The 16,731-nt window shown below is 39.7% G+C and overlaps 1 protein-coding gene across 2 annotated transcripts; it reads right to left on the bottom strand.

The window, feature by feature from the left end:
* Positions 1-2,466: 2,466 nt before the first annotated feature.
* lrrc8c (leucine rich repeat containing 8 VRAC subunit C) lies at positions 2,467-11,694 on the bottom strand. Of its 2 annotated transcripts, none has more exons than XM_071926220.2 (3): positions 11,571-11,694; positions 6,942-7,084; positions 2,467-5,415 (listed from the first exon to the last, which is right to left on the bottom strand). In XM_071926220.2, the coding sequence occupies exons 2-3, from the start codon at positions 7,077-7,079 to the stop codon at positions 3,154-3,156; spliced, it is 2,400 nt and encodes a 799-aa protein (XP_071782321.1). In that variant the 5' UTR covers positions 7,080-7,084; positions 11,571-11,694; the 3' UTR covers positions 2,467-3,153. The 2 variants fall into 2 exon arrangements, with proteins under 2 accessions (XP_071782321.1, XP_071782322.1); XM_071926221.2 differs by having other exon boundaries at positions 11,576-11,693.
* Positions 11,695-16,731: the final 5,037 nt, after the last annotated feature.

The raw sequence follows: 16,731 nt of genomic DNA, 5'->3' as shown, positions 1-16,731 counted from the left end.
TCCTGCAACAGAAAATCAGAAATAAAATGCTTGATATATAATATATATATTATAAGGATCTTATCCCAGTACTTTTTTTGTTTTGTTAATGAGGACTGCATTGCTTTGACAATGACCAAAGTACTTTTTTGATTTTTTTTTCTTCTTTGTGTTGCAGCGATGCGACTTGCCAATCAGCCCAACCTGAAACAAAATAGCAAAACTATGGGAGATGTGGAAGGCGGAGCTACAATATAGTAGTTATTACAATACGGGCAAGCTCCATAGACTTCTGCTAGCACACCGCTAAAATCAGTCTCTTGTCCATCGGTTGCTCTGTTCTCGATCGAAGCTGGAAATCAAATGACAGCTTTGAAGACAATTGTATTGTACCCCCTGCCTCCCACATTTCCCATAGGTTCGCCAGGTTGGACTGATTGGCATGTCGCATCGCTGCAAGTAGCACGACGCAACATGAAGCAGCTGAGCTTCTCTAGGCAAAGTTGCGCAAAAGTAGCCTAAATGATGGTTAACACTTTTAACACGTTTGCAGATACCGTGTACCGTCCGCGCCATGAACAGGCGACAACATAGTCAGGCTGTAGAACTTCTAGTGACATTTTGCCACTTGATTTTAAGCTAATTTTCCTTGCCACTGCATCAGTAGCTGAGACAGAAGTTAAAAAAATGAAATAGGCAAAGTTACCCAAGTTTTTATATATAGAAAGGATGGATTAAAACTCGAGAGTTGGATTCAGGGGCCCCCATGCTTGTCTTTGCCTAGGGCCCCCAAATCACTAAGTCTGCACCTGCATATCAATCTCCATCATGACTTTATCTCTGCAATATGCACTGCCATTTCTGTGCATGCAACTACTGGTGGCCTTTGTTTGATTTACACATGCAATACCCTATACAATCTCAGTGAATGAAGTTTATTTCCATGGAACATATTTACATTAAAGTGCCGCCGCCACCACACACACACACACACACACACACACACACACACACTGCCACCACTTGACTAAGGCTGTGAAAACCCTGAAATTTTAACGTTTTAATTCAGGTTTTGTTGACGTTTTCATTCATGCATTCACTCAAAGAGAGCCGAGTATTAAGGTTAAATGGTATGAGTACAAAATATCAAATAATATGTGATCCCTCTGCGGCTGTAGCGAGGGCACATTCCTTATCTATGGCATGAGAGGAGGGTAAAAGAATGAAGATAATAGATTTTCAGTGAGGCTGCAAAGCAGGTTGAGACCGGCTACAGCAAGACTCATCCACGGACAGACAACAAGAGGTGGATATGTCCGTGCAGCCTTTTAACGCAGCACTGAAACCTGGGCGAAATCATGACCAATTCACATCACACCAGAGCAGTTTATTCACTCTGTTGGCAAATATGACTATTTGTCTGCCCATCCCCACTCTTTGACATTTAAACAACACTTAACGTTTCCGCGACGCTGTGTAGCTTGCTAACGCATATGAACAGTTTTGGGCCAGAGTGTTGCAGGATTTGCAGACCTTGACTAGCCTAGAAGATGACGACCTGCACAAACCAAACGCGCTCATACGCACCTTCTGATGGTTTGATCCAGTTATGTTGATGCCGGTACCGAACAGCGCGTCTTCTTACATCCCATGTCCCGACACTGCAACAAAGCCGTTCATTCTTTGCCTCAGCTCAACCGTGGGCCTAATGGCCGGGCTGGTAAGCAGCTTAGCTGACTTCCCCCACTTCTCTTCAGATGGTCGGGTCCTCTGCCTCTGACTGGCGACACAGCCGGCACGCTGCACCAGCTGTTGTACATTGTATTGTAGAAACGGAGTATAATCTGAGTATATTCATTTAGGTTTCATGGTCTGATTCGAGACAGCATATTGCCTACATAATAGCATTAAAGGCCATGGTTTCATTAGACTATAAAATGAATGAATATAATAACAACAGACCTAACATAATAATACTAATAATCATAATAATAATAATAATGATAACAATAATGCTGGTAATAATAATGATAATAATAATAAGAATAACAATAATAATTATAATAATTATAATATATAATAAAATGATACAGCAACCTATCTCAGACCAAGAGGAATTAAGAATTGTAAGACTGACAAATTATTTAATTAGGCCACTTTTTCAGGGATCAGGCTACAATAACATATTGGATGACGTAATGGATTATTAATATAGGCTACATAGGTTCATATACTGTGATATAATGAATTTTAGTTTATTTGTTCTTACCAATTTAGTGAATTTAGAATCTCCTTCGTGATACAACATGGTTGGATTACAAAAAACATATATGTTTGTCAAAATGTGCCAGTCATTTTTGCCAATACAAGGTTTTGTTAGGAGGCTTTAGGCAATTCCAACCTAAAAACTACCTAATCAAAATATATATATAAAAAAAGTAAGACAACACTGACATAGACATTTTAACTACAAATAAATCAGCTGTTTTTATTGTTCATCAATATGAAAAAACTGCTTATAAAAATACATTTTTGTAATACACACGTTTTATGTACATTTCAAGAACTGATGAATAACAGCAGCATGATATAATCTTTTAATGTATTGCCCCATAAATAGAATCTTTCTATAACATAGAATTGTTTAACCAACATACTGTATGTATTTATGTATATCCTATATAATGTTTTGTGTTCCCCCTGCTGCTATCCATGATGAATATGAACTGCAAGTCTCTAATATCCCTGTTATGTCTGAGCAAAACAAAAGGTTCTGGAAGTGCAACACAATATCTGTCCCATACAGCATTGGCATTGGCATTGAGGTTCTCATTTTAGATTTCCACTCAAAAATCAAATCATCGGTGACAGTAAAAGTGTTTCAGAAAAACTTGTGCCCAGATAAAAAAAAAGTTAATTACAATCAATGAACAAGAGCACACGCCCTTGTAGATGACATTCTTAAGATAAAGCCACACTGGACGTGATAACTATACAAATGAGGAATTTTCTCCTTCATCAAGGAAACATGAACAAACTCACAACTTTCTTAACAGTAGTCCAAAAACAAGAAGGTAGTGTAATACATGATTATGATAATCAGCTAATATAAAGGAAAAGCTATGATTTAGTAGACAAAACGAACAGTTGGCACTTTGGCTACAATAAGGCATCTCACTCAGCCTTCATTTGGTCCCTGATATCTGAAGGCAATGTTTCAAACAGTGCATCTTCCACTATAAGGCCACTGCGCTTCAAGGCCCGACAGCAACCAAGCTCTGGTGGCAGGACCTCAAAATGGTTGCCTTTGAGATCCAGGTGTGTCAGTAGAAGCAGATAGGAAATTTTTGGTGAGAGTAAGGACAGTGTATTCTTGCCAAGCTTTAGCGTTTTGAGCTTTTTGCAAAAGAAGAGCTCATCCGGTAGATATTCAATTTTGTTGCAGGTGACAGAGAAGTACAGCAGACTCTGAAGGACTCCAATTTCTGGAGGGATGAAGCGGATGTCATTGTTGGACAGGTCCAGGTAGCGCAGCTTGTTGCATAAGAATAGGTGTGAGGGCAATATCTCAATCTTGTTGTGGCTGAAGTAGAGACGCTCCAGGCTGCCAAGCTTTTTGATATGCTCTGGGATATACATGATGCTGTTGTACCAAAGTTTGAGGCAAGTGAGTTTCCGGAGATGCTGGAAGCTAAGGATCTCCTCTATGGAGCGGAGGTTATTCTCTTTCAGGTCAAGCTCCTGCAGGTTTGTGAGGCTGAAGACTGCATGTGGAATGCGCTCCAGATCGCAGCGCACTATCTCCAGCTCTGTCAGATTGGTCATCTTTTTCAGGTTGTTGAGCATAACTAGTTTAGTGCCGTCATTGTATATGTAGAGCCGCTGCAAGTGGCTTGAAACATCCACAATAGACTGCGGGATCTTGGTCAGATTGCTCTTGAGGGAGAGAGACTTCAAACACTTCAGCTCACGCAGCGACTCAAGAACGTTCTTGGAGGCGTCAGGACTTAGTGATCCAATGAGATAGAGCTCCTCTAAGTTCCTCAGGCCATACAGCCAGTTTGGAAGCTCCCTGCTATCATCAAACTTGACACGAAGCACTTTCAGGTTCTCTTTGAGGAAGGAGGTAGCTGTTGTGTGCAACTTTAGAGAGCATTGGTAAAGAGACAGCTCCTGAAGGTCTTCCAGTTGAGAGATGGAGGCAGGGATGGTGACATTGTTGATGATCTCTAACTTTAGTGACTGCAGCTCTGTCACCTCAAAGATGGTGTCTGGTAGACCTGAGAGCATGAACAGCTGAAGCTCTAGTCTGTTGTTGGCATTAGTCTGCAGTCTCTGACGCAGTTTCTCTGCAGTCCACTCATGGTTGAGGTTCAGCTGTTTCAGTTTGTTCTCACTGACCTCCGATAGAAAAACTGCAAATCTTTTAGAATACAATGGGTCGTACTGATCAATCATGTGCAGCATGAAAGCAAAGTCATTCTTGACATCCGGGATGTCATTGATGCCCGTTTCCTGCCGCACATACTCAAAGGAGTATTCTTTCAGTGAGCGGTAAAACAGCCAGTAGGAGGTGTAAAGGCTTGTTAATCCGTAGACGGCCACAAAGCACAGATAACAGTAAGAGAGCTTGGAGAACAGATGAGCCATGGTGTGATTACATGAGAAGTGTTTATAGCCTGTCATGTCCTGTATGTCAACATTGCATTTCACTGTAATCTGCACTTCAGACACTAAAACACTGTTGTATGCAATGATCAGGAGAAATTTAAGCACCTTGAACACAGTCTGGCGAACATACATAATATAGAGGATATCGCCCTCCTCCACATGCAGACGGAACTTCTTTACCTTTTCGAAAAGAGCTTTAGCTTGTTCTCCCTCTTTTTTGTCAAGAGCGCTTGCTGTGGGCTTGTCAACTACAATCTTTTCTGGGATGGACCGGAGGGACTGTGTCTTCTCCAGATTGCCCTCTCCAGGAGGTACATTAATGTTGGACCTGTTGGTGCTGTTCTTTTTATGGTCCTTTTCTTCAGGATTTTCTCCAGACACCTCTGACAAGGCTCGCGTGGTCCATGGAGAATCAAAGCACTTGCCGAGGATGGAAATAAAATGCTCTATTTTAGAACTAGAGCCGGGAAATTTGAACCAGAAGTTGCTACACACCATGAAAATTAGAGTGTGTATAAGAACCAGATAGGGAAAGTACTTTGCGTACCAGTGCAGCGCCTTCTCATAACACATTTGATTGATGAAACTGTACTGTTGAAGATCCAGATCGGTCTTTAAGCCCTTCATTTCTTTTGGCGGAGCTGAAACATGGGACTGCAAGTGTAACAATGGCTCCACTTCAGCTTTACTTCTGTTGTCCGAAGGCATGTTTTGGTCTGGCGATGACATTCTCTGAGGAAGGCATATGATTTTGTCTTGCATCACCTAAAATGAAATTAAAACACAAAGAAAGTAAGATTAAAATACTTAAAAACAAAAACATTCAGACACTGGGAGACAATAGTTTTGGCCACAAGATGGCATCAGTAAACAACAAATGCCTTATGTGTTTACTGGTAATATACACACAAAGAGAAACAGCTGATTCAGTGTGCTATGCTATGTCTTAACAGGAAATGGCTAGTTTAATTTAACTGTGTCAGGCTCGAGGGGGAGACATTTTATGTCCTCTATTTTGCAATAGTATGCTCAACACTGCACATTGTGTCTTAACCATATAACAGTAATTTTGAGTCATGCCTGTAATACAAAATGTGACTGAATCAATCTTTTTTTTTTCTGGCAAATGGCATTATAAACTAAGGGAGGGGTAATGCAGTTCTGCTGCAGCACATCACAGATGAAAATGCAAAGTCAGGTTGCTGAGGTCTCTGAAGAGCAGATCAGCAGAATTTTACTAACTGTGGCTCTCTCTGTGTCTCTGCTGCTAACTCCAAATGCAGGAATGTCAAACTGTTGAAAAAAACACTACACTTGGTACAGTCCAAAATCGCTGTATTTGTAATGAGACACTCCAGTTCTTTAATTCCAGGAAATGCAGTAATTAAACAAAAATATATGTTGATAGTGCTCCCACTCGTGAAGTAAACTAGTCAGAATTATCCGATGGCTAACATCATTAATTGTCCACTCACTAACTGTTAGATCATTTCCAAACATTGGTATGGTGAGAGTAAACCCTCAGAGGAAACAAAGGATATTTGCAGATAAAATATCCTGTTAATCTTTTTTTTTTCTAATACTATCTTTTGGTATAATTTCCAATATTTACACTACAGAGCCAAAAACCTTCCTTTTCTACACAGTGAAGGAAGTGAAGTGACATGCTACTGGTGTTTGGAATCTTATGTTTACTAAAAGGGGGCTGGGTGGGTGAAAGTTTCCACTGGTAAACTCTTCGGCTACACTGAATGCTTCCTTTGCTCCACACAGTCCTGGTTCTGTGTGCAGGGACTGAGGCTGTAAGTGGATCTGAGCTGGCGTCGACGCAGGGGACACAGCAGTAATTACAATAACAAAGCTGATGTTCCTTCAGTGAACTTTCCCTAGGTTGAGAGAAACAAATTTTTGAATAGTAGGGAAAAGCTTTACTAGCAGCTTTACTCCCTTCACCCCAGAGGCATGTTACAGTTGAAATTTCTTTTAAATTAGCATAGGTATATGCTAATTATTGGTATATAGGTATATGGTTTATAGTTGTGGCTCCATTCATTAGGAATAAGAGTAACATATATTTTCAAGAATTCTTTATTTCAACAGCCATACTGGAGAAAACTCTATACCTCTCTTGTTAAAAGTTAATACAGAACCTGATACCAGAACCAGGCAATGGGCGTCTTGACACACTTTCTCTCTGACTCAGATTGTGCTTATCTAGAAACAAAGAGTAGCCTATTCACTTGATTCCCCTTTCAAAGTAGAGGCAGCATGGACGGGGCAGCGCTACTGACCTGGAGGGTGCATCCAAACACACCAATCATGAGCATGACGACGGAGAGATAGTCGGTGAACACATCCCACCACGGCTTCAGCACCCGCAACGCTGGCTGCTGCTCAGAGAACTGTCGGAACTCTGTCACGGGAATCATGGCGCCTGTTGGGACAAAGATTGGAAAATCAGGCCACAAGATGGTGAAACTGGTTCGGTCATAGAGGGGTGAAATACAGGCATCACCATTTAATTCACAGTCTAAAAAAGGTATGAAAGAGACCGGTTTGTCTTATGTTTTCAAAACCAGTATCTACTCCGGGCAGCAGGGTGAAGGAGAGTCCTGGTGGTTGGAGAGTCCGTCCTTCAACCACAGGACCGGGGTTCAAGCCCCCGTGTCTACACACATCTGTCCTGATGAAGTGTCCTTGAGCAAGACGCAAAATCCCTACCAGCTGCTGGGTGGGTTTAGTTTGTACCTCTGCTCTCACTTGAGGACACAAGCGAAAAAGGAAGTTTTCTCTTGAGGATCAATAAAGTACTACTACTGCTATCACAAAACACAAGGCTGTCTTATATGTCTGATATACTAATTCTTAGTATATCGAGTTTTGAACATCATAGTGAAATCATGATGTAAATTGTGCCATAGAGGTCGTTTTTGTTTCAGTATTGTCAGGTGCACAGAGACTGTACATTATGCCTATAACTACACATAATGACACACACCTGCTGACATTGATTCTAATAGATTATTGAATTTGGAAGATAAAATACATTTTTATGGCACCCTACTGGCACTAATTGTTTGTTATACTCAAATACTCAAAAAACAAGACTCAAAAGTAATAATTTCTTCAATTCGAAACTGCTAATTATCATGATGTTGCTCCAAACTGAGGTGAAGCACCAGACAGAAATCATGGTCTGATTATAATTACAATCACCAGATCCTACCTGATATTATTAATGTTGTCTGGAAAAGTCTTTTGACTGGAGTTTCCTTTTCTTTTTAGCGTACTTGAAAAATATGTTATTCAGAGGTTTGGAAGAATTCCCAGACCCTACCTCTTTAAATAGATTAATGTTCATTATCTCTTATTTATCTCTAAATTAATACACCATGATGACAAAGAATACGAATGCACCTTTATTCTTACTCAAGCAACCTATTTCTCAAAATTGACTGAGGACAACAAATACAACCACAAGTAGTCTATTACAGAATCGTTCACACTATAAACAAAATACTCTCCAATCTGTAGTGATGATTTTATGACTTTTTTCAACATTACATCCTACTACACCATCTCAATAACCTCTTTGTTGACATTCCAGAAGGATACCAGGTCAAATAACTGATTCAAGGATTTTTTCTTGTCCTTAGCCTCAAAACTTAACCTTGATCCTACTAACCTGAAGAAAAATAAAGGCCCATATCAAATCTTCAATGACTATGGCCTACATAGTCAAGCCTTTTCATGGTTTGTTATCCAACACACAATAATTTGTAGTACAGTAAACAATGGTAAATGTGAACCACCCACAGTTGTAAACAAAGAGCTACAGGGTTCAGTCCTTGGCAGATTACTAGTGTAACTAATCATTACACATACTAGCTCCTACCAAATATCATCAGAAAACATCCCATAGATTATCACTCCTATGCAGATGAAACACTGTTATACAACTCCATTCATGTTTCCTATCCAGGGCATCATGTCTCAGAAATGAAAAACAAAACTGCATAAATATAAACTTGCTGCATGTAAACTCAGACACGAGAGAAGTTATGGCATTAGCATCAAGAGAGGTTATTAAAGACATCAGACTTAGTTTAAATCCAGACCTACCATATAATATCTACATCAAAAACATCACCAAGACAGCTTTAGAGTCCTTTTGATTATCGGTTGATTATCTCTAAATTCATACACCATGACTATAAATATGGACATGCCCTTATCCTTGCTCAATCAACCTTTCTCTTAGTCTTTGTCTCATTTAATTATGCTGAGTAGGTTGTCCATGCCTTCATCACTTCATCACTATCACTCATTCTGTAATCCCTATATTAGCTCCCAATCCAATGCTGCTTTAAAGTCGAGATGAAACGGCATTTCGAGAGTATCTAACTTCCGTATCGTGACGTATTTCCGAGTGAAACAGGAAAGACAGGCGGGACATAACGTTGGGAGGAATTTGATTTGAACGTTGAAAAGTGGGTGTGTCATAACACCCGAAGACACACCGAAGTACCATGCTGTTGCTAGCTAGCTAACTAATGAATCTTAGCCTCTTAGCTCTGTGTGCTAAAAGTTGAAGATTGATTGATGGGTGGATGTCATGATATTATTGGTTGAAATTAGTTACGGGCATGCTTACGTAAGCACATGGCATATTTTGTTTTACAGGAAGAAAACATGATTGAATTTTGATATAAGAATACAATGAAATTGATTTTTGGTATTTTTTTTGGCATATATTGTTAAATAGGTGCACAGTATGACCGGGGATGTGATCTAAAAGGGTTAAAAAGGCATTTTTCATTTCATCTCGTCTTTAACTTCAAAGTACTTCTCATCACATACAAAACTCCTGACTTTCACTAGCTTATATTCAGGAAACATTACACCTCTACCAGCCTACATACAGTACATTCAGACCACGAGACGGGGCACTATTCACTATTCACCATTCCCTGTATCAAAAAACACTCTAAACATAACGCTAGAACATTTTCATTTATCCTGTGGAGTAGTGATCCTTTATTGCTCCTTTATTATTCTTTATTTAAAAAATAAAGGCCCACAAAAGGAGAAATTGACTCATTTTACGGTGCTTGTGATAGCCATTTGGACATGAATGTAACATAGACCAAGGGGCCCACCCCACACGCACATACACACACACACACACACACACACACCAGACAATCGTTTGTAATGTGGCTCCACGCCTTGTTGACTGACAAAAATCTTTCTATTACTTGCACACAGTCTTAGAGCTACTGATCTCTTAAGTGAAACAGGTAACAGTTCAACATCACAGCCATAGCATTAACAGCAGCAGTGTATCGCTGCCATGTGCAATGACTCATCACTTAAGTTTACTGATGCTGCTCTAAACTGTTCGTAGTCACCTTCTGCAATTTGCTTACTGTAGCTGCAGGTATCTTGTTTCCAATATCTGTCACCGATCCAGGCAGGGGGTTGATTGCAATGTCATTCAAACTCAAAAGGCCTAATGAACATGCTGCATAAGCATTAATGATTTGGGTAAAATATCTCATTCTAAAATATATTTAGCATGACTTGATCGATATGAAAAGTATTTAATGTGTAGTATAGATAAACATGGGGCGGTGGGGATAAGCAAAAAAATAACTTGGCAGCAGAGTAGGCTACGCATTCGACACGAGCCAACTTCACCCTCCAAGTACAAATATGGGCTTTGTGTATCTACAAGCAGGGAAATGTATACACCATTCACATACACCAGGTTCATTCTCTTAATACCATCCATAACATATTACACATTCAGTGCTGTATCATCTGCAGCTCCAGTGTCATTAGATTACCATGGATCCATCTACACTCACAATTTTGTGCATTCTATTAAAATTTTTGGTCATTTTAAAATGGGATATTCTGTAATACTGATTAAGCATTTTCATGTCAAAGTGGAGACGGATAATATTTTAGTTATTTCCTCAAAGTTTGTCACAAAAATTGCCTTCAGTGATCCCACCGTTTCAGTCTCATTACACTCTAACTCTGACAGGAAGAATGGAGGACAGTCATTCAGGGTTTTTTTTTTTTTTTACACAAATTGCCTACTGATGGCTAACGTAAACATCTTAAATAGTTTATGCTATGGCCTAATGCAAACTAAACAGTGGACTAGTTATGGAGGGATTCATAAAGAATAAAGAACACAGTAAAAGACCCTCAATCCTCAATTGTCTTTGCTGTTGAAGAACATGATTTCTTTCCACTGGATGAGTCAGCCCCCATTGAGCCGACCAGACCTTGTCTCTTCCTGACAGGAAATTTGGCAAATCTCAGATATCCAAAAACAGACTATTCGTGTCTGGAACACACCCAACCCTAGGGATACAGATCCTGTCTAAAACCCTGGCTCCTTAAAGGTTATGGAAAAACAAACTAACAGCACTGTAAGAGATTATTAAAAAAATGATTGGGTGTATTAATAGGTTAGACTTTCGTGGACTTTTTGTGAAACAGAAACTACAGGAAAAACTACAAAACAGACATAAGATTTGTGTTTTATCCTATGACTAGCATAGCCGACTTCACATCGCCTATCCCATCAATAGGCTATCCGGTAGATCTGGAGTTTCCCCTGAAAACAGTGAGGATAAATTTAAGGTGCACTCTGCCAGCGACCTAAACGCTGTTAACAGTCAGTGGGCAACTTACAAGCAAATAAACCCGTATTCACAATTATTATAGCAGCCTACAGATAACCTGCCGTACCAATTACATTAACGTCAGTAATCTGCTCAGCCTGGAAGAGAGTAGTTGTACATTTCAGCTTCGCCGAGTGTAGCCTATCTATGTCGGACCAATGAACATAATGCTGTCTACGAGGAGGTCAGTATCATAATGCTGGTATACTAATGATTTACCTTACACTAGATATCAGTCTGGGTGGTGAATCTGAGCGGTCGGTTTTCAGGCAGCGGGGTTTTGGATCATGATGTCCTTGCGGTCCCTTTCTTTTCCGTTATGTCCGTCCGCCTTCCCGGATCCCTGCTCGGACTCTGCTGGCTTGTACGCCACTAGGGCGTGGACTTCAGCTGTGGACCAGAGGAGAAACTTTTCTGTCTGTGATGGTAGAAAGTTGTTTATGAGAGGTCTGTTTTGTTTTATTTTTTTTTAACAAATTAACCCACGCCGTTGTATTGTCGAGTCCGTATAGAAGAGTATAGCCTAACAGACCACCCCAGCTTGCAGCAGTTCCCTTGACTGTGTAGCTAAACTACAAAAAATAAAATCATTTAATAAGCTAACAACAACAACAATAATAGCCTAATAATAATATTCATCATTATCATCATCATAATCATGTTTATCACCATCATTGTCATGTAGGCCTAGAGATGATGTTTTAATGCTATAGTCTAACATCACTCTGATCAATCAACTTTATGGTGTATTGTTTGGATTGGAACAAGTGAATATAGTTTCATAAAATAATTTAATTCAGTTCAATTCAATTCAATTCAATTCAATTCAATTCAACTTTATTTATCCCACAAGCAAGTTTGCTATTTCCATCTCCCCTGTATTACAAATCATGTGGTAAAATTAAGGGAATTGCAGACTCCCTCACCCTCCAATTTGCCTGTGTTGTCCTGTCCTCTCTGAAATCCTAACTTTTAGGGGAAAGAGTAAAGAAGATTGTCCTCTATCAGTAGTCCATTGGGCAGGAAGGCATTTGAAGCTGGTTTGAGTGTCCAGTTAGTCAGCCCCTATGGTCAGCACCCTCAGCTGTTTGGACATCGCTATTAAAGTGTTATGACTTAGGAAATAGCAACTGCAATGTCTTGCATTTGAATATTTCCTCTGGCAGCTGCTTGATCTTAAATAGAGAGAAAAGGCTTTTCTGTAGGGAAATTGTCTTTTGCTTGCCCCGTCCACAAGCTAATCATTACTGGAGCTGGTAGGGACTCAGTGTCTTGCTCAGGGACACTTCAGCAGGGCAGATGCTTGCTGACTTGAGCCCGGATCCTCCTGTTGAAAGCCGGTCTCTCTACTCAGTACGCTGTACGCCACTCTGCAGCCTCCACCACCTGCAGCCCCTGTCATCTTGACCAGAGTGCTGGCAAGATTTCAAATATACTCTCTTTAATTAAAGACATAATTACTTCATTTTCGATTATGCCTTGCAACCAGGAGGAAGGAAGAGAAAGAACAAAGTGCTTACGTTATTACAGCACAGGCCACATTCAAGCTCTGGAGCCTCCTCAAGGCTTCAGTTTCCTCGGTGATAGGAGATAGCTGTGACCAAGGTCCAGAACATGGAGCACACTGCACAGAAAAAGTCTGGGTGTCTGGCTGGTAAAGTTGTGACTAAACGGGAGTTCTTCTAGCAGTCAAGCAATTTTAACAAGGTGAGGCCTGACATCATTTTTGAACTCTGAAGGACAGCAAGTTGTGTGCCTTCATTGTCTGTGTAATGCTTCTGTATCAAGGGTAGGGAAGCTGGAAGTGCAGTAATACTTCACTTGAGAAATGGCACTCTGATATTCTTGAACTTGGGTAAGCCATAATTAAAGGTAATAATATCCTGAGAAAACACATTTCCATATTAATAAACTTCACTCGGGTTATACAAACTGAAGGTCCACCAAAGAGTCTGATCCATGTGTGAAATTTATCCTCAAATTCTCTGAGAGAAATTCAAGTGCCATACAACCTGTAGTGACATTGATTTAACCCTTTCAGATTTCCAAGCTGTGAGCTTCTATGAAAGCCTTGCATCTGGGATCAGCTGCAGTTTGAGAATATCAAGTTTGCAAATCTGCAAAGCCACTGAGCAGCATAAGGCGGAGCTCTAGCTGACCCTGAGTGTTGCGCACTAACTTCTGCATAAGCTTTTCCAACAACCACAGATAATTTAGATAGAATAGCCTCAGTTTCATTTTACTGGCCTCAGACCAGAACACATCAAAATGTCTTGAGAAGAGGAGGTGTAGGAGGTGGAGGATGAAGGCAAAGTCAAGATGGGAATCACAGCATTCACATAGAATAGAATCAAAGTGCGTCAGTCTGGAGCTAGTACTTACGTACTTGGACCAAAAGTTATTAATAATTACAGTAGCATCACAACTTAGAGGAAGTATGTGGCAAACCAGAAGTGTTGTTCATATTAGAAGTGAAACCAAAACTGTAGAAGTTGCGACAAAAGTCATTTGAAATAGTTTGACATGAGACAGATACAGTCTTACGATGGGTAACCTGCAAAGTATCTTCAAAGGTCCCAATTGTGATCCCCATCATGATCACCATATTGGAGAGTTAATAACATACAATGGTGTAATGATTGCAAAATCATTTATCTGTCCCTCAGGGAAGATTCTAGCTGCTCACACAGAACACAGATTCATGGCCTGAAATCAGATAGAGCAATCAGTTTGTGAAATTTAAATAGTTCAGTGCAGTCCTAGGGACTAAGGAATCAATTTCTCTTTCCTTATTTGCTTAGTTAAGGCCAAGGCCTCATGGTTTAACTCTGTTAACCTACTCTGGGTTATATCTAGCTAGATAGATGAATCATGCCTAGCCAGCATTATTATTATCACAAGATATTTGGCCAAACAGCCTGCCCGTTTCAATTACTGTAATCAACAAAAGCATGACAAACTAACATTATTAATCAATGCCACAAAGCTGATGCTCAACCTTATTTGAATTTTGTCATATTCTATTCAAGGAGCTACTTGGTTATCTGTCAGTCCTTTTATATTGACACTATACAGTATTTAAATCTCTTTAAATTAATGTTCACAATCAAAACATTTGGCATGTGGTTCAACACTAAATATCTTTAGAATTTATAAATGATGAGATTCGGTCCTCTCTGACAAGCTCAGACTAGTAGTCTTTTTCTACATATGCGCATTTATGTAATGATGTTTCTCTCTCCACTATTGTTTCTTTGTCTTGCTGCTGTCCTTGCCTTTTCTTGGGTAACCTTATTTCTGTGTCTTTTGTTTGTCCTCATTGTGAATGTCTGTGTAAACTTTACTTTATAAAAGTGCTATACTTTGATAGAGCCGTCCTCCTCCACTGCTCCACCTGCTGCTTCACCCTGCTCACAGTTATCAACAGCAACAAACTCCTCAAAATCACACACACAGCCTGTAAGATCATTGGACTTTCCACTCCCAGCTTCACAGACCTCAACACCAACGCTGTCGAGCGTAAAGCACTCACTGTAACACAAGACCCCTGAGTACCCCCTCAATCCATGTTGCCTCTTGGAAGGCAATAAAGTATCTAAAGTATTTGATAAATTTGTTATATTTGGTCAGTTACAGTTGTATTAGCATGCTCCCCATCTTTGTTAGAAGCATCCATGCTTCTTTCACACTGGCTGCATCGTTATGGAATAGTCCACTCAGTTGGTGTTAAGCTGTGATATTCTTTCTGTGTAGACATCGGCTACTTCTAACTAAAATGTATTAGCTTTATATCTGATAAAAGGACATTTAAAAAACAACAATGCAATGTATTTTGATATTTTTGATTGTAGGTAAGGAGGTGGCCCAACCAAAGAACAAAAGTACCAAGATTATGATTTAATATTTCAAATTTCAAAAGTATTGAAGGATCAAGGTTATTATTTTAGTATGTGTATGTTCATTCACCCAACGGCTCACTACTTGACAAACAGAATTTGTAACGTGCTTAACATCCACAACACTAATGGCAATACCATACTGTAAAGAGGGTTGCAGGCTGCAGCTGCATGGTGATGTGTGTGAGTGATTGGTTGAGAGGCCAAGCAATGAAACTGCTGAGAGTCACATGTGTGAAATGTAAACAAACAGTGAGACTGACTTCCACAGCTGAAGGAATCCTTTACATTCTATTAGCAACTTTGTAACCACCACTTCTTAAAAAAACAATGTTTTCTGTTTCTCACTTACAAGGACATGTGACAAATTGTAATGATTTGACAGTTAGCATGAGAGAACAGGTCTCCAGCAGCAAAACTGTTCAGAAAATATGCCAGCAAGTTATGTAAGGTAGGCTATTGGTTTTTGTTGCTTACATAGCCTACTGTAAACACTTGCTGTATGAAATTATACTCTAAACTACATGTATCATTTATTAGGTGACATTTTAAATGATTGACACTTTAATTTTTCAGTTAGGCTATAAAACAGGTCATCATTTTTAAAACTGCAGCATTTTGGCTGCAAAACATACGTCATGCAGAAGCACAATTTTATAAGACAATTTTCTCAGATTTTACGTTAGTTTATGTACCAATAGTTGGCAAAGACGCCGTACAATCGGGCTACCACAGTTTCAAATCATGCGTATCCCTGTCAGCTTGACCTGGTTGGACAGGACTGGAGGTGGGGCTATTTAGGTGAGTTCGATTTAGATGTGGGTCAGTGCCGTAATGCCCCGAATCAGACTGAATTTAGCCCGTTTGACTTACAAAATGGCACCATTTTACAAGAGCATGGCGTAAAAAAAACCTACGAAGTAAACAAGGTGGTTTTTAAGTAACGCAATGGATTGTCGAATCTAATTCTTGCTTTCTAAAACCGCTGAACTTCCTCCTCGAAAAATACAGGAGAGGACATTACGTCACGGCTACTCAGGCCCCAGTGGTTAGGCCAGCTGCCTTCACGAGCTCCTCGTCAATTTCTTTTTCCCAGATTGATCGCCATTAATACGACTTGCCCCGCGTCCAAGTCTTCAATTATTGTATTTGACTGGAAAATACAAAAATACAGATATAAATCATGGACTCTAACAAAAGTATTTTCGTGGTGGCTGTTGTTTTATTTTATAAATCAAGGCCCAGAGAGCTAGCGTGTGCTGCAGTATGAGTGAGGAGAAGAAAATGCACATCAGGCATATAATTGAGGTTTAAATAAATGTATTAAAAACAAACGTGCGACGAAAAGTTAAAAAGGAAAATAGATACATAGAATAGTTACAACAATACCATTTGAATGCCAAACAATAACCCATAATAATAAAATAGACAGCTTTACCATAAGTTGTTGATACGGCGTCCATGCTCCATTTTTACCTCAAGAC

The sequence above is a fragment of the Centroberyx gerrardi genome, chromosome 9 (genome assembly GCF_048128805.1).
Source record: "Centroberyx gerrardi isolate f3 chromosome 9, fCenGer3.hap1.cur.20231027, whole genome shotgun sequence".
Taxonomy (NCBI): domain Eukaryota; kingdom Metazoa; phylum Chordata; class Actinopteri; order Beryciformes; family Berycidae; genus Centroberyx; species Centroberyx gerrardi.
Note: the sequence above shows the minus strand (reverse complement) of the source record. Positions and strands in the feature narration are given on the sequence as shown.

Coding starts and splice junctions, on each gene's coding strand:
- lrrc8c (XM_071926220.2), bottom strand. CDS start 7,079: ATGATTCCCGTGACAGAGTTCCGACAGTTCTCTGAGCAGCAGCCAGCG. Junction 5,416..6,941: donor TGTTTGGATGCACCCTCCAG/GTCAGTAGCGCT, acceptor ATTTCATTTTAG/GTGATGCAAGACAAAATCAT.